General features: G+C 45.4%; 1 protein-coding gene across 12 annotated transcripts in view; it reads right to left on the minus strand.

Annotated features, from left to right (window-relative positions):
* Positions 1-1035: 1035 nt before the first annotated feature.
* The window catches only part of SIK3 (SIK family kinase 3), a 241288-nt gene continuing 219420 nt past the window's right edge, over positions 1036-22903 (minus strand). For 6 of the 12 annotated variants that reach the window (XM_070624907.1, XM_070624905.1, XM_070624906.1 and 3 more), the window contains 10 exons: positions 20160-20310; positions 19282-19407; positions 18931-19016; positions 18358-18467; positions 16991-17330; positions 15240-15949; positions 6629-6792; positions 5069-5201; positions 4003-4173; positions 1036-3272 (listed from right to left, as the gene is read on the minus strand). In XM_070624907.1, coding sequence (XP_070481008.1) covers positions 4016-4173; positions 5069-5201; positions 6629-6792; positions 15240-15949; positions 16991-17330; positions 18358-18467; positions 18931-19016; positions 19282-19407; positions 20160-20310 — 1978 coding nt within the window. In that variant the 3' untranslated portion in view covers positions 1036-3272; positions 4003-4015. Of the gene's footprint in view, positions 3273-4002; positions 4174-5068; positions 5202-6628; positions 6793-15239; positions 16130-16990; positions 17331-18357; positions 18468-18930; positions 19017-19281; positions 19408-20159; positions 20311-22903 lie in introns of all 12 variants that reach the window. The other 6 variants (XM_070624903.1, XM_070624900.1, XM_070624901.1 and 3 more) reach the window with 1 other exon arrangement.

Below are 22903 nucleotides of genomic sequence, written 5' to 3' on the forward strand. Positions count from 1 at the left end.
TCTCTCCTGCCCTCCTGCCTAGGAGACTAAGGTGACCGCAGAGCTCCCTTGTGACCAGCACGAGCAGGGGTCTGGCTCCTTGGCAGGTACGCCAGCCTTCTGAATTCTTCATCTTTGCAATTGGAGTCGGGTAGGGGCTACCACAAAGTCAGAAAGAAGACCAATAAGGATCTATCAGCATGGCTGCTTTTCTAGAGCTCAGACCTCCAGGTCTATCCACGAGGCCACGCCCTGATTCCTCTGTGCTTGTCCCAAAGGCACCCTGGCTGACTTTGGGAGAGAGTGGCACCTACTGCAAAAGGTTGTTACGAGTTGTTGGAAGGCATCTGGGAATGCTGCTGTTTGGTTCCAGAGCCACTCGGCAGCCTTCCATGGGAGTGTGTACAGACAGATTTCTAGAAGAGCCCTCTTGAGAAGGCTCTTTTCAGTTCTAAACAGTCCCACAGCCGCTTTTTAGTCCACCAGGGACTCAAAAGCTTTTGTAAGTTCCGTCCTGTCAGTCTTCTTCCTACAAACACTGCCAATATTTCCAGCTTCAGTCGCCCTTCTTCAATCAACCATGCCTTAGCCATGCCTGGGATCTGCTGGAAATTCTACCCCACCCCTTTGGAGTCCAGGCACGGGAAAAGGAGAAAACTATAAAGTCCTCTTTCTATCCTAACACTTACTTGGTGATCCTATCACTGGGCTGATTGAGGTCACTTCATAAAGGCCCCAGCCTGTGCCAGCTCTTTCAGGTCCTCCTTCTACTCCTTCAAAACTCTCTCTCAAGGAATCTGTTTTCCATCCAACTCAGCAAACTCAGATGCTCCCTTCTGAGGGGGCAGAGTCCAAGCCAGGTCCCTGGGGACACAGTGCGGAGCTGAGTTCAAGGTTCTAGAGAATGCTACTTTACAAGCTGGGGTGAGATAATGGATTGCTCAAAGTTCCACTCACGCTTGGTAGACTTCTTCAGCCTCCTGTGTTCCAGCTTCCACCCAACTGGATGCTTCTCTCAATGAGACTCCGAACCACAAGGCAAATAATATATCAACGTAAGATCGTAATCAGGTTTTTATTTTCACAATCCCCTACTGTCCAACTAAGTTACTAAGTTGTTAAGTGCCCACAAAGAAAGGACTAAAGGTCTTACTGCAACTTGGGTCTGGAGATTTTTTTTAATCCTTTTTTAGTTCAACATAAATGAGAAAGAAAAAATACTTCTGACATTTTCAAAGAACAGAAATAGGAAAGTATATCCATATACATTCAACATATACTGCGCATATTGGTTACTACAATACAAAGCAATGATTTTTTAAAAGTGTAGTTCGCAAGATGGCACGGTTAATAGGCTCACTGGCTTTCATCTGGGTGGTTGCTGGAGGTGGCAGTCTGCTCTTCCATCAATACAGTACCATGAAAACGGAACAGGCTGAGCATGGGGGTAGGGGTGCAGTTGGGGGGCATCGGAGTTGGAAAAAGCCCAGAGAAGTCAAAAAGTAGCTGTTAGGGCTTTCTTGGTAGCCTCCTTCTGGTGAGTAGTTGGTGGCCCCGCTAAGTGGAGGGGAGATTGGGGACCATGGAAAAGATCCCAAGAAAGACTCTTGCTCTGCAGAAATCCACTCGAGGGATACTGGGTCCAGGAGCTGAGCTGCCAATATCAGTGAGAAGGACAAGCTGCATGGGGATCCCGTCAGCGACATCAGGATGGCCATGCTGGGCACCCGCTTTCTTCTGTGCAAATTCAGGATGAAAGACTAGGAGGAGACTGGGGACCTTTTACTCTCCTTTATGAGAAAAAAAGATCAAGAGTCAGAATATTTAACTTCTCTTTCTTGTTTTGAAGATCAGAAGGAGATAACCCAGATCCTCTGTCAGCCCCCAGCCAGCAGAGAAGACTTTGGTTTCTAACAGTGAAGAAAAATAAAGATAGTGACACAATAGCTATTGCATATGCACTGCTTCAACTGGGGAAAGGAGACCACTATTTCTGTCACTGGCACAAGTAAGAACTGGTCACAATTACAATGTCTAAATAAAATACTTTGAACAAAAGGTGCAAGTCACAATTCAAATAGAACAGAATCTGGTTAAACATTTCTCTTTAAAACAAAAATTCCTTTTGTTTTTATTTATTAATAATAATAATAATAATAATAATAATATCAACATTTACCAAAAACAATTCCTACATGATAAAGAATTAAAATAGGGGCTGAGGATGCCCACGGAGGAGGAGAAGGTTAGGAGAGAGGCAGGACCCAAGACAACCTCCTATTCTTCTTGCTTGTGACAAAGAGGCTGAAAGGGAAAGGCATATATAGATATATACACACACATATATATGTGTGTATATATATATATATATATATATATATATATATATATATGAAGACAATCCTTTTTATAGCACAATATAAAATGAGGATGAAAGGTGACACAAAAAGCATAATGCACCACTATTGGGTGTTCAGTCCATGGTTGGAACCAGTAGGATGGCAAAGGCAACCAACTTGCCATGTGACAGCCGGGGAGCTGAGTTATAGAGCAGAGCAGGCTCTCACTGAGACATTCTGACCGGCAGCCCACCAACGCCAGGTCACCCTCAGCCTCCACGCTAATGTTCTGATATGATCCTGGCTGGGCAAGACATGTCCTTCAGTGATCCCAGCAGTAAAGACCTCCCCAGGTTCAACGTTTTGCTCTCCAAGTCCCATGGGCCATCACCCTTCTTCTTTCACTTTCCCAGCCACTGTGATTCCAGAAGATGTTATCCTTTAGAATGTGCTTCCTCGGAGGAGCAATGCTGAGGCCTGGAGGGTGCTCTGTGGGCGGAGGCTGGGAGGGGAGAGGCTGTGGGTCCCCTGCCTCTGTACTCTAACTGCTTTGCCTTTCTGTCCCAAAAACGAAAAGAAAAAGAAAGAAAAAAAAAGGAGAAACGAAAGAAAATCACCTCCAAAAGAAAACATATCAAAAACAAAACAAAGCAAAACAAAAACAAACCAAAACCCAACCCAAACCAAACCAAAGCACCAACTCAAATACACCAAATACGCTTTCACAAAAGGTGGCGAACATGGATTTCCTGTTTATTTCCTTGGTGACTTGGTCATACAAGCAAACATGGCAAAACCCCCTCAGAACCCAAAGAACAGCACACTGATGAACCAAATGTGAGGAAAGGAGCCATGACGTTCTGGGTGGAGAGAAACACAATGGCAATTTGGTGCAATGCTGCTAGATACTGTTGGTTTAAAGTCAGCCTCTTCATCTGCGAGCTGTACACAGACCTGCCAACAGAGTGGACACAGAGGAGAATCAGTCTGAAAAGACGACGTCTCAAATATTCAATTGAAAACTTCTTCATAAATGCAACTGGTTCACTTTCCCTCAGGCATTTTAAGAGGTTTGCCATACTGAGGCTCTAATATGGATTTGCCAGATGGCTTAACTTTCATCAAGTCTTTTCTGTCAAACAGTTTTCAAAGACAGAGCCAGTACTATGTACTTTTAGGCATTACTCCAGACAAACTGGTCAACTTACCCATTTCCTACCACTGGCCTCTGATCACATATTTCCCCCATCTGGAATATTCTGCCACTTACAGCACAGCCTTAAAAATACGACTGCACATGTTTTCTTGCTGGGTTTCATCCTTCAGGACTGAGTTCGAGGACCGCCTCCTTTCCTTATTACCCTGGCCGTGTCCCCTCTGTCCTCTAAAGCTGCAGCTCACTGACTGTCTCTGTGAAGGCTACGGCACCTATAACACGTGTGTCTTATGCCCTGTAAGTAAACCAAGGGACTACGGCCAGCATTTCTTCTGTGTGTCCCCTACTGACACCCCAAAACAACAAGCATAGTGCTTAATGAAAGCGCAGGAAGATGCAAAGACCAGGAGGGCAAGAGTGGTGTTGGCGAGCTCACTGGCTACCACGCCTGGAAGGGATCTCTTGACGGGATCAGGAGCTGACACTGGGCCAAAGGGCTGGTCTGGCCCTGGCCAGGGGGATACTCACTCTCCATTTCCTGTTACACGCCTGCCTGTTCCATGCTGAAGGAGACCTCGGGGTGCTTGTAGCTGAGCAGAATGTCTGTAATACACGTTGATGGATAGCAAGAGGAGTTTAAATGCTGGCTGCCATCAGTGAGGTCTGAGTGCTCATGGCCTCCTAGACTCTGCCCGCTCTCTGCAAGACCAAAAAGAACACAGGAGATTTGCAGGGAGCTAGGAGGGTAGGTGGGCAAAGGGGAGAGAAGGGAGGGAGAGAAGTCTGAGCACCCTGTAGCTGACTCCCAGACCTGAATTCGAGCTCCTAACAGGCCCTCAACGTGTTGGGTGACTGTGGGCTGGGGGCCAGGATACTTCCTGTAGTCTCTAAGTGTGTTATTGTTCCCTTTTCCTTGACTGTCTCCCACCATCAAGCACTATGAGCTACTGTAGTGAGGGAGAAGACAGTACTGCTCCTTCTCAAAGACTTAGCTCTTTAAGGGAGAAGACGACCCGACTGCCAGCAGACACTGACTACTGGCCACTCTGTGTTCCAGGCATTGTTCTAAGTGCTTTAAACTCACTAAGCCGTTCATGTCACAGCACAGTCTAGGATACAGGCTCTGCTGTTTCTGCCACTTGACAGAGGACAACCTCAGGGCTCAGAATGATTAAGCACCTTGCCCGTGGAGCCTGTAAAGGGTGCAGTCAGAATTTCCTGCAGACCTGTCCATTCCAAAGCCGATGCTTTATATTTATTATGATGCCCTCCCTTTACTGGTTCTAAGAGAGAGAGGAATATTCCATTAGAACACAATGCCCTCTAATCAGAACCAGAAAAACAGTTCTAGAGTTACAAAGCATCACAAACAGAAATGTGATACCTCTGCTCTCAACCAGAAGACGTGCTCCTTCATGCACCCACATTCAGGGGAAGAGAAGTGGGGAGGGTTTTGTGTCCAGAACCCTTTGGGGATGCTGTGGCTCTGCTTTCCCATGAACTCTTTATACAGAAGAGGGGAGCAGTCCCTGGTGAAGATGGAGAGGGGGCCTGCAGGAACTTCCCCGGGGTGCCCCATGCATAAGGCCCTTACCCTCATTTTCCCCATCCTGAAACTGCTGACTCCCCATGAGTGAGGACTGACTGAGAACTGCATCTGACATCCGTGCGGAACTAAGTGCTTTCCCGGCCACGAGACTCATTCCGGGCAAGTTATCTAGTTGCACCTGTAGAAAACGTTAGGAAAAGAAGTAAGGATACCAGACAACGTGGCACTCTCAGGTGACCCTGCGAGATAGCGGTTCCCTCTAAAAGAGCAGTCTCAGGCATTACTCCCAAGCAGTACCATCCAGACTCCCTTCCTCTGCAATGCCATCCTGCCTCAGCTACCCCCACGCAGTGGGGAGGGGTGGGGGAAAGCACGGTGCATCTCTGCTGCTGGTCAGATGCCCTTGACACCTATATGGCCCACCAAGACCCTGTTTCTGACACATCCCCATTACCACTAGGAGTCTGTCTTAGGACAGCAGTGTCCAATAGCACCCTCTATGAGGAGAGAAATGTTCTTTATCTGCCCTGTCCAATATGGAGCCACTCGCCACAGTGGCTACTGAGCACTTGAAATGTGACTAGTGTGACTGAGAAACTATATTTTTATTTTATTTTGTTTTAATTACAGAGAGTCTCTGACTTATGATGGTTCAACTTGTGACATTTTGACTTTACAACAGTGTGAAAGGAATAGGCATTCAGTAGAACTGTACTTCGAATTTTGAACCTTGATCTTTGCCTGGGCCGTTGATCTGCAGCATGAGCCACTCCTGTGATGCTGGCAGTGGCAGCAGCCGCAGCTCCCGGTTGGTCCCGCCATCACCAGGGTGAACAACCGACACACTGACAGCCATTCTGCACCCACACAACCATGCTGTGTTTCCCTTTCAGTACAGAAGCCAATAAATTGCATGAGATAGTCAACACTGTATTATAAAATAGGCTTTGTGTGAGATGATTTTGCTCAACTGTAGGCTAATGTGTGTTCTGAGCACGTTTAAGGTAGGCTGAGCTAAGTAAGCTATGATGTTCAACAGATTAGGTGTATTCGATGCATTTTCGACTTAGCATATTTTCAACTTATAATGGGTTTATTGGGATGTACTCTCATTGTAAGTCGAGGAAGATCTGTACGTTTAAATTTGAAAAGCTCCATGTGGCTAGTTGCTACTGTAGTAGACAGCACTGCCCTCAGAGTCCGCCCTAGGAAAGCGAAGCTTTGCTACGCCAGACCAGCTCCCTTTCTCTGAACACATTCAATGCAGCCACCAGAAACCTAACTAAGAGCCTGAGGGTGCACTTGCTGGGGCTTGAGTTTAGACTGTTTGGGAAGAAGTTCAGTAACGAAGACTAGAGGGAACAGATGGCAACTACCCTTGATTCCTCAGTCTAAAATTTGGGGTATAGATTCCACTGAAAGTCTACTGCAGTTAGGGGCTGGTCTGTTAGGGTGGTTCAAAACATGCTCCTGTAGTTCCCAGAGGTGCTGGACTCTGGCTGAGAAGAATGGAGAAATAAATGCTATCCCACATTACTAAGTTCTGCTTTCAATGTTGGCACTGCTAGGATCCCACCTCTTAGAAGCAGGAGGGGACCAACATACGTAAGCATCGTCGCTGTTCTGAATCGTGTGGTGTCTCTGGAGGGTCCGGGGCCTGTGGTGTTCACTGACTGAGGGGCGTGCTGGGTACCCAAGTCCATTGTGATCTGGCAGCTCCATTGCTTGTCCTGGAGAACTTCTATCCATGCAGTTCCCTATGACAGACTCTGAGGAGACAGCAAAATAGGGTCAGCAGACCTAGAGTTTCTCCCAACATTGTCGACTCCCATCAAAGAAATGTCTCACAAGGGACAATGAGCAAGGGTGAAGACCACCTGTGCACTAGCTGCTACTCCTCAGCTAGCTGGGGATGGTGCTTAGAGGAGCCTGGACCAGCTGGTCAACCACCATCCTACAGTGAATATGAGCCTCTTTATGAAGGGGTCATACCCTTAGGAGAAAAATTGAATATATGGGCGGTTGGCTGGATCACAGTGAACCTCTCCTTTTTTCTTCATTTCTCTGCTGACTTGACAGTGCTATGTTCCCAAACCTAGACACACATAAAAATCCTTCTTGGAGCTTTCTGGAACCTCTGGCCTGGGAGGATGGCCTCCATTCTGTGGATGCTTTCTCTCTCCTTCTTTGGCTTCCACCTCAGAGTACCACACTGCTCCTCTCCTCTGCTTCTCAAACTACCACTTCCAGCTCCTTTCATGGCTCCTCCACTTTTTATAAGCAAGCACCCTTTACAGTGCTATCCTTGATCTCTCTCTCCCCACACTTTGGCAATATCATCTATTTTCATGGCTTCAACTATATTGCCTCTATGTAAAGAATTATGGGAATGCTCTTTTAAGCTCCACATCCATAATTCCAACTATTTACTAGATATCTTTCCTTGGATAGCTAACCAACATTTAACACTTAACACGTCCAATTTCAACTTCCCTCACAACCAGCCCCTCCTTCAGACATCCTTGTTTGGGTGCCTATTTTCCTAATCCTGTAGGTGTGAACTCTTAGGGTTCCTGTTGATTCCTTACTTCTGGTTCCACATCACCTTAAGTCTAAAGTATCTACCTCTGCAATTTTGGTCACTTCAGTCCCTTTCTTCCCAATCTCACTGCTTCCACCGACCCTATTACCTCTTGCCAGGATTACTACAATAGCCTCCTAACCATCCCTTCACTATGACCCTACAAAGATTAATCTCTCTATACGGTACCCCAACACTTCATTTTCACAACACAGTCCCAGCCTATCTTCCAATGATACTCACACTACTCTCCCCTATATTTTAAGCTCTAGTCAAATGGGACCACTTACCTCTTCCCACCCATTCACAATTCTGTGCATGTGCTCTGTTCCCTCTCCCTGGAAACGCTTGATTCTTCTATTTCCATTCCTGCCAATCAAAATCAACTCATCCTTCTAGGTCCACCTCAAAGGTTATCATCCTTATGAAACTTCCCTTTCAAACAGAAATAAATCCTTTCTTTCTTTAAATGTCAGAAGATTTTATTGGACTCTGATTACTCCAACATTATTCTTGGTACCATGTTCAATTGTGTACTTGTCTTAATCACTCATATTAGACTGTAAGTTCTTTGAAGACAAGAATTGTATCTTATGCATGTCTGTGAGTCATCAGTGTTCCAGAACATGATCTCTTTAACTGAAATTTATAAATGCTCTCTTAATATTGGTTATTACGTATAATATTGGTCAGAGTCATGAAACCCTATGGACTGGATTTTGGAGAGAAAGAGGAGTCAAGAACAATACCAGGGTCATGCCTAAGTTTTGAGGATCCTCCTGGTAGCACTTTTGGCTCCAGTCCTTACTAGCCTGGGACTTGAACATATGTTTTGTTTCTTTGGTTGGTTTTTGAGTTAAAGCTCCTTGGCAACTACTGGGCTTATCTCCTGATGAACTGTACCCTGGCAAAATGAGATTTTTAAAAAGTTTTTTTTTTTTCTTTTGAGGAAGATTAGCCCTGAGCTAACATCTGCCAATCTTCCTCTGTCTGCTGAGGAAGACGGGCCCTGAGCTAACATCCGTGCCCATCTTCCTCTACGTTATATGTGGGACGCCTGCCACAGCATGGCTTGCCAAGCGGTGCCATGTCTGCACCCGGGATCCGAATCGGAGAACCCCAGGCCACCGAAGCAGAACGTGCGCACTTAACCGCTGTGCCACCGGGCTGGCCCCTAAAAAGTTTTTAACAGGAAACACAGCCTAATGCTAACTGTACCATTCTAATATCTATTTGAATAATGAAAGTAAAACGTACTGCTTGAGTATTGGGCAAAGGGCTTCAGGTCTTTACATTCAAATGGTCTCCTCTAACTATCAAGGTTAGGCCTGGGCTTAGGGGCTGAGGTACGATGTGGGGGAGGAAACTAACTGACATGCAGGTTGTTGGTAAGACAAAACATTCTGGAGAAAAATGAGAGGAGGGGGAGCTTCCAAACTACCAAAGATAAAGGCAAGTGAGAAACTTTTTCAAAGTTCTGTGAGCAAAGAGGTCAAAGGACCAGCCAGATGCCAACTCTTTTGCTACTGAAGCTAAAAGCCAGCAGAAAGAAGATAAAAGAGCGCCTATACCAAGACTGGCTCTGTGGGATCAGCTCACCCAGTCTACCCACCCAGCCAATTCCTCTCCATGGGTGCAGCTCAAGTGCCGGCCCCAGCATCAAACAAAACACACTGGCAGGAAGTGATCTAATGCTGGCTCTGTGGAGCGAGGAACTGGCTCTTTGCTCTGCTTTCCTAAGGAGCAATATAAGTGGGTGCTTTTTACTTTCTCGAAGTATCTTCTAATGCCTATATTCTCTTCTTTGAGAAGAGAATCTACTCAATTCTTTTTTTCTGGATAGTAACGCTGAGTGCAAATCTCATCAGTTGTATCCCTTTGCTCCCCATAAAGACAAACATGACAGCTCTCCTGTTTAAAGATTTTTAAAGGATCGTTATCAAACATGAGGAAGTGGCAAAGCTAACAAAAGGTACACTATTCTGGCTCTTGTTATTTAGTTCCTTCCCACTTCTTCTAGAGGCCTCAATGTGTCTGTTTGTTGGATATGTATGCTAAGTCTCCTTTCACTCTTTTTTTGAGTTTATTTTTCTTTCTGAGAATGGGTTTTTCCCAAATCCAAACACCCATCCTCCTTCTGGCCCTGCCTTTGGGAACGTGACGTGGATCCTGTCCTCCTTGTCGGTTCTCTTCCTAGCCTTCAGGTCTGGTGCCAACACAACTCAAAGTATCATCAAGACAGAGCAAGCTACTGCTTTACAAATTATGTGATGAACCTTCCTGACTCCCCAGCCAGAGCTCAAAAGCACAAGCTCTGGGGTCAAGAAGACCTGGGTGTGGATCCTGGCTTCTCCCGGATTCTCGCAGAGTGGGATCTTGGGCAAGTTACCTGACTTCACTGGGTCTCGGTCGCTTTATTTGTCAAACAGGAGTTCCTCCACAAGTATGTAAAGTGCTGACTAGAACCTGGCACACTGTAAGAGTCAGTGAAGACTGGTATTATTTATACTCATTTCAGAGATGTTATTTCTGAGTGGATAAGAACATACTGAGCCAGTTGACAAAAACAACCAAGGAAACATTTTTATCACAGAACCCAACTTCCAGAATTATGGGGACAATTTACCCATATATAAGTGAACAAATGAGTTACCGAAACTTTGATTTCCAGAGAAGAAGCCTCTGGTTTAAGAGAGACCAATGTAAGTTAAAACTAGATGAAAAAGAAGCTTATTAACATGAGTTGGGTAACAAGCCGGAGTTCTGTCTGCTCAAGTTTCAATATAATCCATAGGTCAAAGATCTGGAAGGGCTAGCATCCTTTGTTTGGCATATATGCTTGGAAGGTGTAGAATGGGAGCCAAGGAGGCATAAAAGAAAGAATGTAAGGGTAGGGGATCAGAAAACTTGAAGGCAGGATCCAGTCCCACCACCAACAGAGTGTCTGAATTTGGGTAAGTCATTTCATCTCTCCTCACCTCAGTTTCCCTATCTGAAAAATGAGGGTTGTTTGGGGGCTCAAAAGACAACATACATGAAAGAATCTTTAGTAAGTTATAAAAGACTACACAAGTAAAGTATTCTCCCCAGTAAGAGTGTTGTCTCCTGAGCTCAGAAGTCCTTTGTGACACTCTATAGATGCGACCCACTGACCAGTCAGGGGAGTGGGAGGGGGCTAACCCACTGACCAAAGGACATGCAATTTAGGCTCAAATCTTTGGCATCCTTTATGCTAATTCAGTAGCTACAGCAGTTGTCAGGCTCGCCAAAGCATATATAAATACTGGGGGAAGAGGACTTCCGAGAGGAGTGTTCTCGGGTATTTACGAAAGCAGAGCTGCAAACTTACCTATGGGAGGATGAGCCTCTGATTACACAGGGGAAAACTTCACAAACGGACACAAGGCACACCACACATCTGCCCAGGGAACTCTGGGGCAGCTTGCACAACTCTCTATTGAATCTGTCAATGTTGACTCGCCCTTACTCATTTACTGGGTTTTAAGAGAAAACGAGAGAAATGACATGTGTGCATATTCCTCTTAAAGGTCCTGAGGGGTAAATCCTTGCAGTGAGTCATCATTTTACCCCTCTGTGAGGACAGAAGCCCACTAATATTGCTGAAGCTGACTAGGCTCAGAGAAGAGGATGCGGTTTTCTTTGTGAGTCCAAGTTGGTAACGTCACTGTGTAAACTGGTTATGCTGTTGTCCTTATTTACTTGCCAAGTAAAAAAAAATCAAGTGTGTGTAACAGTACAGAAGGAAGATGAACCTTATTTCTACTTCTAGAGTGGCGGACAGGGAGATCACAGGCAGCGTGGGCCGTGGACAGCCCTTTAACTTCTACACGTTTGGAAAAAAACATTTGGCATGCGACCTGCTCAGTGCTCTGGCAGTGCCTGGCTCCATACCAACTGGTGGCAAACAGCCATAAAGGAATATATGACGGCACTTAATCTTCCTTGACTAACATCAGCAACCCCTGTTCACCTACCCTTAAAAAATTTGAGAGAGATCACACTAGCTCTACTCTTTATAATCATACCTCTTACAGCACTCACTACATAGCTCTTCATGTTTATGAGCTTGTCTTCCTTTCCCCCAGTGGAATATAAGGTTTCCGAGGGCAAGTTCTTTTTCTTTTCATCCCCACATTCCCCAGCACCTACAAAACAGTTTGGTGCAACCTAGTCATTCCATAAATTTGTTGACTTTCCTCTGTCATGGAAATAACAGATGAAGAGTTTTGGGCCTAGTGTGTTAACTACACAGAGATGGAGGCACCATTCAAGGAAACAGCAGCCATTCCTCCCTGTCCAAAGAGATCAACAAGGGTGAGCTTCCCCTGCTGGCCTGCAAGGTGGGGGAATACAGCACTACAACCCTTTCTTGGCAAAAGTGACAGCTAATTATCTGATGATTCTTCAGTAATGTAAAACTGTGAGCTCTCAAGTTTTTAAAAGAATAGAATGCCAGGTTAAAGCAAGACGAGATTGTGGAGCCTCAGTTTCTACTGTAAAAGGGATCATAGCGTATACGTCCCAAGGTGGTTGTGAGAACTAAATGAATAACTGAGTTGCAAGCACCAAGCACGGAGCAAGCATACTACAGACATGAATTCCGTTCTCCTCTTAGGAGGCATTTAGCTGATACCCCTCGCTACATAGATGCAGAAAGGGAGGACAGGTCATAGACCAGGCCTGCGGTCACAGAGTAAGCTCACGTGGTTTAAGGTAAAGACAATGGGGACATCTCAGGATAAGAAATTGTTTTCAACACAGATGGACATCCCCAAAGGGATTTCAACTTGTGAGCAGTATTGGGCTCCCCTTGGGCATTAATTTCTGTACTGCTTTATGTCACTATACTGGATTCTAAATTCACACGGTAATAAACTTGTGGCTTTATTCATTAAAAGCAACTGTATATGTGGTTTCAAAAGTCATAAAATAGGAGTAGATGTTAGAAAGAGGTAAGTTGAATAGTATTCAAGCAAGAAAAAGGTACACTTGTAGCTAAAATTAAAGAGTAAGTTAAGGGTAAGATGGGTAGAAAGAAGGAAGAATACCCTCCACAACACACTGGCAAGCAGGGCAGGACGCAGCTTCTGGAGAAGCTCATATCAAAGGTCAGGAAAAAAAGACTAAGGAAAAAGAGGGCTTTGGGGAAAGATACTGGCACAAATTATAATGAGGCAACAAGGACAGGGTAGTTCTGAGCTGAAACCTGTAGGGATATACTTAAGGCTTGATTCTTCCAGAAACCAGAAGAGGTGTTTGTACGGGATGCAGCCAGATCTAGACTAAACTCTGGATTTAGAAAACCTATGCCCCTAACTTTTACTAATTCCTTCACGTACACCACACTCAAACCAACCAAGCCTGCTTGCTTTCGCCCGAAAACAGCCCTGAGACATTCACACCCAGTGGTCTTTCCTCAGGCTCCTCCCCTAAATCCAAATGGCGAACTCTCTTCATCTACCAAGACCCAACTCAAATGCCCGTTCCTGCTGACCCCACCCCACTGCTCGGATGGAGAACCATCTCTATCTCCTCCGCGCTCCCACACCACTTGTGCCAACCACATTCTGCCTTACTTCAGGCACTGAATAGATCACAAGCTTGCCGGCAGGCAGGCTTCTCTGACAATTATGGGACACAGGCAAATTCCAGCTCTCCAGTCTTTCTGCACATAGGAGTGACAGGAGGGAAATGTGAAGAGAAATTAGAACAATTTTTGAGGAAAACTATTTCAAAAAGGGTTTTAATACACAGCAATCCAGGATTGGGGGAGCAGGGAGTGTACACTATTTGCTCCAGCCTTGCTCTTTCCTCAGTGACTTGCACACCCAGGACATGCTCAGTAAGCGTCTGCTGGAGTGAACTGAATAACTCTTGGGCTCAGAGGCCACTTACTAGCTGTTGACCTTGGGGGCAAATTACTTCATCTGTGGCTCAGGTGTCTCTTTGGTAAAAGAGGAATAACAGTTACTACCTTACAGGGTTGTTTAGAGGATTAAATGAATTTACAGGTGAATAGCCTTTGGTGTTTGGCACATGGAAAGCACTAGAAAAATGTGAGCTATACACCTTTTTACACCTATAGTATGCCGATTTGGTGAAAGGTGTCATTCACGCAGGAAGCTTTTCCACAGCATCCCTGATACCACCAATCTACCTCTGCTAGAACACGCTCAGCCACAGGAAGCTCCTACTCTGGAAAGTTCTTATAAAGGTCTTCCACAGGGACTTGAAATTTGAAGCAACTTCTATCCTGATCTTGGTTCTGCTCCATAAAATGAACCCAGAAAAGTCTAATATTTTCTTGCATCGGACAGGTATGTTGGTTTCCTTAGTTTCTTCCCCCAAGCCTAAACATCGCCAGGTCTGTCAGCCTTTCCACAAATGATCTGGTTCTGAAACTTCCCATCATCCTATCTCCACCTAAAAATACAGCAGCCACAGGTGGACACAATACGTCTGACTGGTGCAGACCTCTAAAATGGATGGCACCCATCTGTTCAAAAGCCTAGGATTTAACTGCCGTTTTACACAATCAAATGTCCCCCTCTGTTGGTGCTTAATGAGGACACTGAAGGCATCAAGTCTTCACATGAACTGATTTAAAGCAAGGTCTTCTAGCCTGTGCTGTGCCACAGGACCTAATTCCCCCAGGAGTTGAGTTCTGTGTGTTGACTTTAAAGAACAGGGCAGGAGATGCAGGTAGCTCCAAGAAGGGAAGAATGGAAGAAATGCTCAGTTTCAGGGTTGTATATTTTATGGATAACCTCATCTTTCAAGATCTATGATGACGGGATGGACATCAGTCCAGATTTTGTCTGGATGAATGCTGTGATTTCTGAGTATAACTTACTGCTGGTAGTCTTAATCTCCTTCAGAATGAAAATGAATGTACTCAATTATAAAGTGATTCAAAATGAAATGACATGAGGCCCTTTATGATGCTGTAATATTCTGTATTTAGTTCATTAATGAAATGATCAGAGTAATAATAATACTTCATATTATTTATATCACACACTCAGATTATCAAGTGCTTCTATCACACACACACACACATTATATATAAACAGAAACACATACATGCATGTTTTAATCTTCACAAATACTCTGCAAAGTTTTTCTTTGCCCCTTTCTTGCAGATGAGGAAGAGAAGAACCTGAGGTTTAAGTAACAAGCTTATCGCATTCATGATAGCGGCAAGTCCAGAACTGAGGGGCTTTGATTCCTGGCCCAACACTAATCACACTAAATCATAACTCCTTAGCACTGGCCGACGTTTTTTCTATTGCAGACATTAAAGTTAGCTATTTTGGTCATAGTCAAGAAATCATGGATTCTAAGAAACCATGAATATGGTAAATAGACAATATATCTCACTAACTATACTATCTAAGTGTTAATTTTCTATCACTATCTTTTAATTTTGAAAACAGACCCCCTTACCTATCAATACCCTCTTTCTACATGCTTCTCCCCTAGAAGGTCCTGAAGGTCTTAGGAATTCTTTTTCCCTTAGGAGCACAAGAGTACTAGCTGAAAAAAGATAACATTACAGAGTTAATTGAACTAGGCCAGATAGGCCCAGGACTTTTACTTTGAAAGGACTCTTACCTCGGCTGGACACCTTATTTCTACTGAAAGCAGCAGTTGGCTGATGTCGGTACGGATGCATCCCCAGTTCCTGTACATGACTCACAGTTCCTAGTAAAGATTCAGGGTCCCCAGGTCCGCCAGTACTCAAGAGCAGGGGGCTGTCATGGCAACCTTTGGTCAATGTATTTGAACTCTTCCTGTCTGGAAAGCCATCCTTGGCCCCCTCACACGAGCACTCCTCTTCCATGCTCTCTGAATGCATGAGTGCCGGCTGGTGAGCATAACCATGGGTCGGGGTGGGTGAGGAAACCTGTGAGATACATTCTTGCGCCCTGATTTGTAGAAGATGCTGGGGGCTGGTATGGTGGTGGTGATACGAGTCAGCATTTTGATACGGTAAAGCCTGGCGCTCTGTCATACTCTGTCCCCCAAGATTGGCAGCCAGACTCCCAGCATCCCCCTGGTTCATATGCCTGAACAATTCTTGGTACTCTTGCTGCTGCTGTTGCTGCTGCTGCTGTCGCTGCTGCTGCTGCCTTTTAATGAGCTGTGCAAACTCTGCTGGGGGCAGCCGAATGTCCGAGTGGCCAGTGAGCGAATGTCGGGGAGAGAGCAGTCCTTGAAGGATGTGGGGTACTTGCTGGTGCCTTGTATAGTCTGGCGGCGTGGGGGACAGCAGGGCCTGCTGTAGTGCCGACGTGGTATAGTGCGGTGGCTGCTGATGTGCACTGGGAGGGAAGGTGGGGAATTGGTCATGTGGAGGGACTTTCAGGGCTTGGGTTGGAGGGAACCCCACTCCTGTTGAAGGGCTGTAGCTGCTGGGGGAACCCCGGGACTGGTCCGAAAACAGATGGGGGTGTAAATGCGCCTGGTCGTAGTTAGCAGGGGAGAACCGATTCACGTTCAAGCTGCAGACACAAAAGGGAGTGAGTAGCAGGCTTTCACGTAAGAAGTGTGCTAGACTCCCCTGGGGAATAGCTACTACTCTGCTTCAACAGGGAGCCCCAGTGGGACAGAGAACTGTGGTGCGACAGGGAAGACGGGGGTGTATGCATCAGCCCTACTCATCCCCTCACTCACTCATCCAGTAACTTCCAAGGGGCCCAAGGCACTGTATTTAACAGATGCAGCTTTAGCTTGAAGGGAGCGACTTGGCATATGTTACAATATCACTTGAGCTATTAAGAAGCAAAAATCTCAGGGCCGGTCCCATGGCCGAGTGGTTAAGTTCGCACGCTCCACTTCAGCGGCCCAGGGTTTCGCCGGTGTGGATCCTGGGTGCGGACATGGCACCGCGCATCAAGCCATGCTGAGGCGGCGTCCCACATGCCCCAACTAGAAGGACCCACAGCTAAAATATACCACTGTGTACCAGGGGGCTTTGGGGAGAAAAAGGAAAAATAAAATCTTTTAAAAAAAAAGCAAAATCTCTTAGAATAAGAGTGACAGAGAGGGAAAGAATCCTAAAAGAAAAGACAAGGGGAAGTGGCACTTTTACAAACTCCTCTAATAGGCCGTTTTCTTCTTTGCAGACAAATAGGAAGGTAGCTTTGTCATTTTCCTTCTCTGTCTCAGTAGCATTTTGAAGCTGGGTCAACAAATAGGTTTCAAGTTCATCCCAAACCCATCACCCTGATTTCAGAAAAGGTGAAATGAGCACAGCCCAGTCAGACTCGTTCTCCCTCCCTCCTCCTCTCTCGCCCTGCTAAGGGGCTTCCTCTCACCTGGATCACCTGAACAGATGGCTGGGTGACTTTAGGCAGCCTTACCTGTGGGCCTCTGCACTGTCAGCGCTCAGCTGCTTGGACAAGGGCCGGTGCCCGTAGCTGAAGGTGGCCATCAGGTTGGTACGATGCTGCATCTGAATCTGACTGGCACTGGGGCTAATGGAGATGCCCCGCCCAGCAGGGGCTGCAGCTGTCCCAGGCATGGTGCTGAGCATGTCAACGGGCTCCTGTACTTGGATGGTCACCTGCTGTGACTGGGTAGGCTGCTGTATGCCTAAGCAGGTTAGTGCCACATTGGGAGGAGGGGAACAGTTCTCAGGCTGTTGCTGGAAGATTGCACTGCGGGAGGGTAAGCCTTGAAACTGGGAAGGAGATGCAGCACCTGGAGAGAAAGGAACCTCACAGTGACCAAACGCCCAGGTTATCTGCCAGCTGTAAGAGACGGGAGCCAGTGAGGATATTCAAACTAGATACCAACTAGAGCACTGCTTCTCCAACTTCAGTGTGCATAAGGCCTATCTGGAGGACTTGTTAAGATACAGATTCTGGGCCCTACCTGCAGAATTCTGATCTACTAGGTCAAGGTGTGGCCCCAAGAATTTGTATTTCCAGTAAGTTGCCTGAAAGCTGGTCCATGGATTATTCTCTGAGTAGCTTGGATCTAGGGTAGTGCTGCTCAAACTCTAATGTGCATACAAATGGCCTGGGGATCTTGCTAAAATGCAGATTCTGATACAGCGAGTCTGGGATGAACCCTGAGGTTCTACTTTTCCTGATGACAAGTTGATCAGGGAACCCCACCCTGAGTAGGAAGGGCCCAGAGACCAACGGAGACTCTTCAGGAGACCCAGACTGCGTGGTGTCACTTAAGAGATTGCCAGTGTGGGGATACCAAATCCTCAGTGTTGGTCTCTAAAGACCCACACCAATTGGGGTGTATTCATCTTCACCTCCATCTAAACATCCACAAAAGAGGATCACATGCATAATGGATAACCAATCGGAGGCATGACAATAAGGAAGGTTCTGGCAGCAGCTTTTTATTTGGTAGAGTTGGAGGGCGTTTAACTAAAAACATTAATAATGGTTAACCTTTATTGAGAAGCATTTTGAGTCAGAGACTATTTCAAGTTCTTAACATATATTCATTGATTAAATACTATTCTTATCCCTATTTTACATTTGAGAAAGCTGAGGCACACAGAAGTTAAGTAACTTACCCGCGGTTTCACAGCTAAGGAGTTGGTAGAAACAGGATTCACGTCAAGGCAGTCTGGGTCTAGAGCCTATACCTTTAAACACTGTTACTCTGCTGTTCAAATCAATTTCTTGTGGCACTCAAGACTGACTCATTTCTCCCACATTCACTTCACGGGCATCCCAGGCTCGGCCTAAGCCCCTGCACTCACCGTGAGGCTGGATCATGGCACTGTTCACGGGGGGAGGACTATTACTGGGCTGTCTGAAGACATGGTTGTTGGGGTGGTTCGGGGGTGGGCTTGAAGGCTGAATCCTTAACCTTAAAAAACAACAAAACCAGAAAAATAATTTTCTTGAGGTGACAGTATAACTGAAGTTAGTTTCAGCCATACAATACACACAAACAGAAACTATTTTTTTAGTTTTGATAAGCCTCTAGGCTAGAAAAACATGCATAAACCATCCCCCACAGCCTACTTAAAACCTGTGCACATCTTATCCTAACAGACGTCTCAGACAAAGAGACAGAGGTCATCGTGGACCTGTGTCTGACCTCAGGTATTAAAAGTCAGATTACTTCGTTCATGGGGCTAAGAAAATGAAGTGGCATAGGAAGTCAGGATTTTAGGGAGGCTGCTGAAATTTAAATTGGCTTTTCTGCTTTTCCAGTAGGTTCTTCCAAGATGAATGCTAAAGTCAGTCAGTATCTCCTATATGAGTCAGGCCAAGGACACCAAGCTCTAGAGACAATGGCTTAAGCATGAAACAAAATGATTCATTACCTCTGGAGTTGGTGGGTGAGGAGGGCTGGCTGATTTTCACACGCAGCCTGAAGAGGTGGTGAAGGCTGAGGGGGACAGATAGAATCCTAAAACACATGGGAGAAAGGAGAAAAATAACTGCGAGCTGGAAGATTAACCAGAGCTGGTCTCAGGAAGAGAAGAAACAGAAAGAACTATCTGTGACTGAGGGTCATGCTTTTGTTGTGCATCAAAAAGTCTGATGACCTTTAGTCAAACATAAACATAACTCAACTCCACTTTGCCCTGTGTGATCTCCTCCAAAATTCACAGGCAAATCAGCCTGAGAGAAAACTCCAAACAAGTTGGAGAAAGCAAAGAGGGAAGGCCTACTTGAATTTGTTGCTGGAGAATTTGATGGTGCTGCTCCTGCTGGTATAACATATGCTGCTGCTGGGTCTTCTCCAGGGTTCTCTCATCAATCTGCCCCCCGTACATCTTCTGCAGCTGCTCACACTCCTGAAGGGAAAGTAGTTAATACAGATGGGATGCAGCCAGGCCCACCCCATGCAGTGACGTCAGCAGATGCAGATCTGCCCCAAGGTCTCATGGGCAGAAAGGGCCACGAGAGAAGAACAGTGTTCTTGATGAGCAACTAACCTATTTATTTAGGTATCTGTGTACTAAATATACTCATACTCTGTTCTGTATGAATGAATGGAAAACACCAAGGAGGCTCATGTACAAGCGAAAGTGTCCGGGGCAAAATCTGTGTACAAAGCACATGCCACTTGAAGTTTGGTCACCAGAAAGGCAGACAGGAAACTGGCCCTTTATAGAAGCCTGGAGGTACACTTCCTTCCTCTGGGAGCACCATTCCACAGCAACTGGAGAATATGGCAGGTGGTAGCAATGCAGAGCAGGCTCCAACAAGACCCAGTACCCATAAATCAGTAGAGAAATGCCAGGGTTGCTTAGAAATACCTTCCCTGGTGCTTCCCACTGAAACGCAAGCCCAGAGATTCCTCTCCAATGAACTACAGAGACTGGAAAATTTAATCCCTTCATGGGCTAATCAAGTTTGATTGTAGGGAAAGTTGTACATAACAAGGAGTCAGGAAAGCACATTGGAAAGCTACATGGTTTTGAACCTATGAAACTGCTGTGCTGCTGACAGGAAGGGGGTAGAAAGTTTAAGACCCCAGTCCTCCTGCAATACTGGTCGCTGTTACCCATGCTTCTCCAGAGATGCCTGCCATCTCTTCCATTACCTGCTGCAATTGTTTGATGCTGCTGTTGTTGCCCATTTTTTCCAGGTGAGCTTTGAAGGCCTGGATGCTTGCAGCCCCATCTGAGAACCGGCGCACAGGGGAGAAACGCTCCGTGGGGAGGTGCAGGGTGTTGGAGTCCTTGTAGGTAGAGCTGAATACATGGGAAGAGAAGGTTAGGGGCTAGGACTTAAGGGTTTTGACCAAATCACCTAGGGAATGCTGTTCCAGATGAACAAAAGACGGCTGGCTGCACGAGTGGCCCTGCATATTATGCCATTTCCGTGCCATCTCCAGAGGCCAGTTGTTTCCCTAGCCTGCTTGCCTTTAGAGGGCTCCAGGTGTATATCTTCCATTGCCACTTACCTTTAGTTGGCTTAATTTCCAAGCCCAGTGAGGTCCTGGGATCAAATACATCCAGTTCTTACAAATACACTAGGTCAGAGACAAGAGCTTCTAAGGATCCCCCAGGCCAAGCTGTATCAGAACTCTTACTTTTATAATCATGTCTCTATCTACTGCCTTTAGAAACCTAAAATTCACTGACCCAAAGTTTCCCTGAGCAGTAATCTCCATATAGCCAGAGGGAAATGATAGTCAGTTCTGTGGTCAAAGGTCTGGGCTGGAACTCACAGGTTCTGTACTAGAAAATGGTGGGTGGAGGTTAAAGTGGGGGAAAATGGAGATTTCTGATCCTGAGATGGAGACAGCACATTCTTAAGGAATGTGGGCCTCAAGATCCTGCATGTACCAGGTCAACTCAAATAAGATTACCTACTGTGAAAATTAACTTCTCAGAGCAGCAGCACCCTCCCAACCTAACGAAAGAGGAATCATGTGGATTACCTTCAAAAACCCCACAGCCCAGTCAGAACTTAGCCAGTATCTTACAGAAAGAAAGAACAAGCTATTGATAAAAAATGCCTAAGACAGCATCAGTGTTAGAAGCAAACACCTATACTTGTACGTAATCAGAAAGAGATGTTTATGGGTTGAGGTAAGCAGATAAAAGACTGCCAAAGCAGCATTCCAGAAGCTGATGGAAAGGATCAGGGTTTCATGTTCAGGGCAAAGATGACATCACACTGAATTATGGGTGAAATGAAGCACCACGTTGCCAGTTACTCATTCTGGACTGAGGCAGAACTAAGGCTAAGGAAGCAGGTTAACAAGCGAGTTCAAATACAATGCAGACAAAAGGGACTAGGAGGGTCTGATGACTGTGTGGAGGGGTCAAGAGAGTTCTGGCAGTAGGTGAAAGCCCTCTATCCTCTTTTTTTAACGATGACTTCTGTTTCAGACTCTACCTGAAGCTTGACACAGTAGTGAGCTACTGAAATGAGCACGAACATACATTTGTTTCAGAAACACAAAAGACAAATGATTTCAGCAGACGCACTCCAGAAGCAGTGATTATGAGAGCTGCTTTCAAGAGCATTTCTTCAATGCTTCCTAGTTCTGTTTCTACTTCAGGTGTTTGGAGTTAAAGTCAGCAAATACTATTTTCTCCCAGAATTTGATTCTTACACTTTCAGTATTTTCTGACAGACACATTTCTGATTCACTCAGAAAGCTGTGTTCTTTAAGTAGTTTCATACAGTCACTACACAAAACCCATTCTCTCTCAGCAGAGCGATACTCCCAGGTTCAGGCATTTCATGACGTTTCCAGAAGCTCAGCCTGTGAACAGACTGATGCCCACGTCAGTCCAGCACAGTAACTTCAGAGGAATAATTCTGATGTAGTTGCTCATTTTGGAAGCACTGATAGTATCAGCTGTGTTTTATTTTTATTAGCAATCACATTCAAACTCAAGACAGCCACATATTAGGCTGATATTCCCACTACACTCTTCAAACAGTGACTTGGTTCCCCACCTCAATAAAATCCATCTTTTGTTAGTTTTTATTAAATTACACTTTTAAAAATTTAACTTTAAATTACGCACATCCACAATTGAAAAAGTTGATCAGACCTCTCTTCTGTCTCCATGTTGGACTTCTTCTATTACACCCCAGAAGAAGACATATGTGCTCTTCTTGAGTCATTTCCTCCAGAAAATGAAAAGAATTCAATAATCTATCGAGGCCACCCATTTCCTGCGTTTTATGGCCTTAGAAAGTCTCTCTTTTCCCCTGAAGACTAACTTCAGTCTCTTGTGTTGCTGTATTTTATAGTACCCCCATCAAGACATGCTGAGTTTGCATAAATGCCTCACCTTACACAATCTGCCACTCATAAAGCATTCATTCCAATTCAAACTGGCTTGACCACAGGAAACCCTTGAAACACTCTACCCAGATTGTTCAAACAAAAACAGACAGCAGACAGATTTCCAGCCTTGACAATGACTGTAGGCAGGGTGGAAACCACACAAACAGAGCTGTGGGCCAGTGCGGCCTTCCTTCAGTAACAAATGTAAACAGGATACAGGGTCTGTGATAAAGGCTGACTGTGGAGATGTGCCGATCTTCATAGTTCCCTGATAAGAATACCTCCTGAGGAACACTTAAAATTACATAAGGATACTTGAAGGACTGAAACCAAACAACAGACCCTGACAAGGGCTGAAAAATTAAGTATCAGGCTGGGGAGGAGAGAAAGATAGAAATAAAGAGAAACAAAGTAATAAAGGGTCTATTAGGTAATAGCATAGAGCTCAGAGTATTGAGAAATCACAGAAAATTTATGGAGTGGAAAAGGCAGCTCTCCAATAATCACTCAAAGTACCCTCTGACGTAGTACTC

The sequence above is a fragment of the Equus przewalskii genome, chromosome 6 (genome assembly GCF_037783145.1).
Source record: "Equus przewalskii isolate Varuska chromosome 6, EquPr2, whole genome shotgun sequence".
NCBI lineage: Eukaryota > Metazoa > Chordata > Mammalia > Perissodactyla > Equidae > Equus > Equus przewalskii.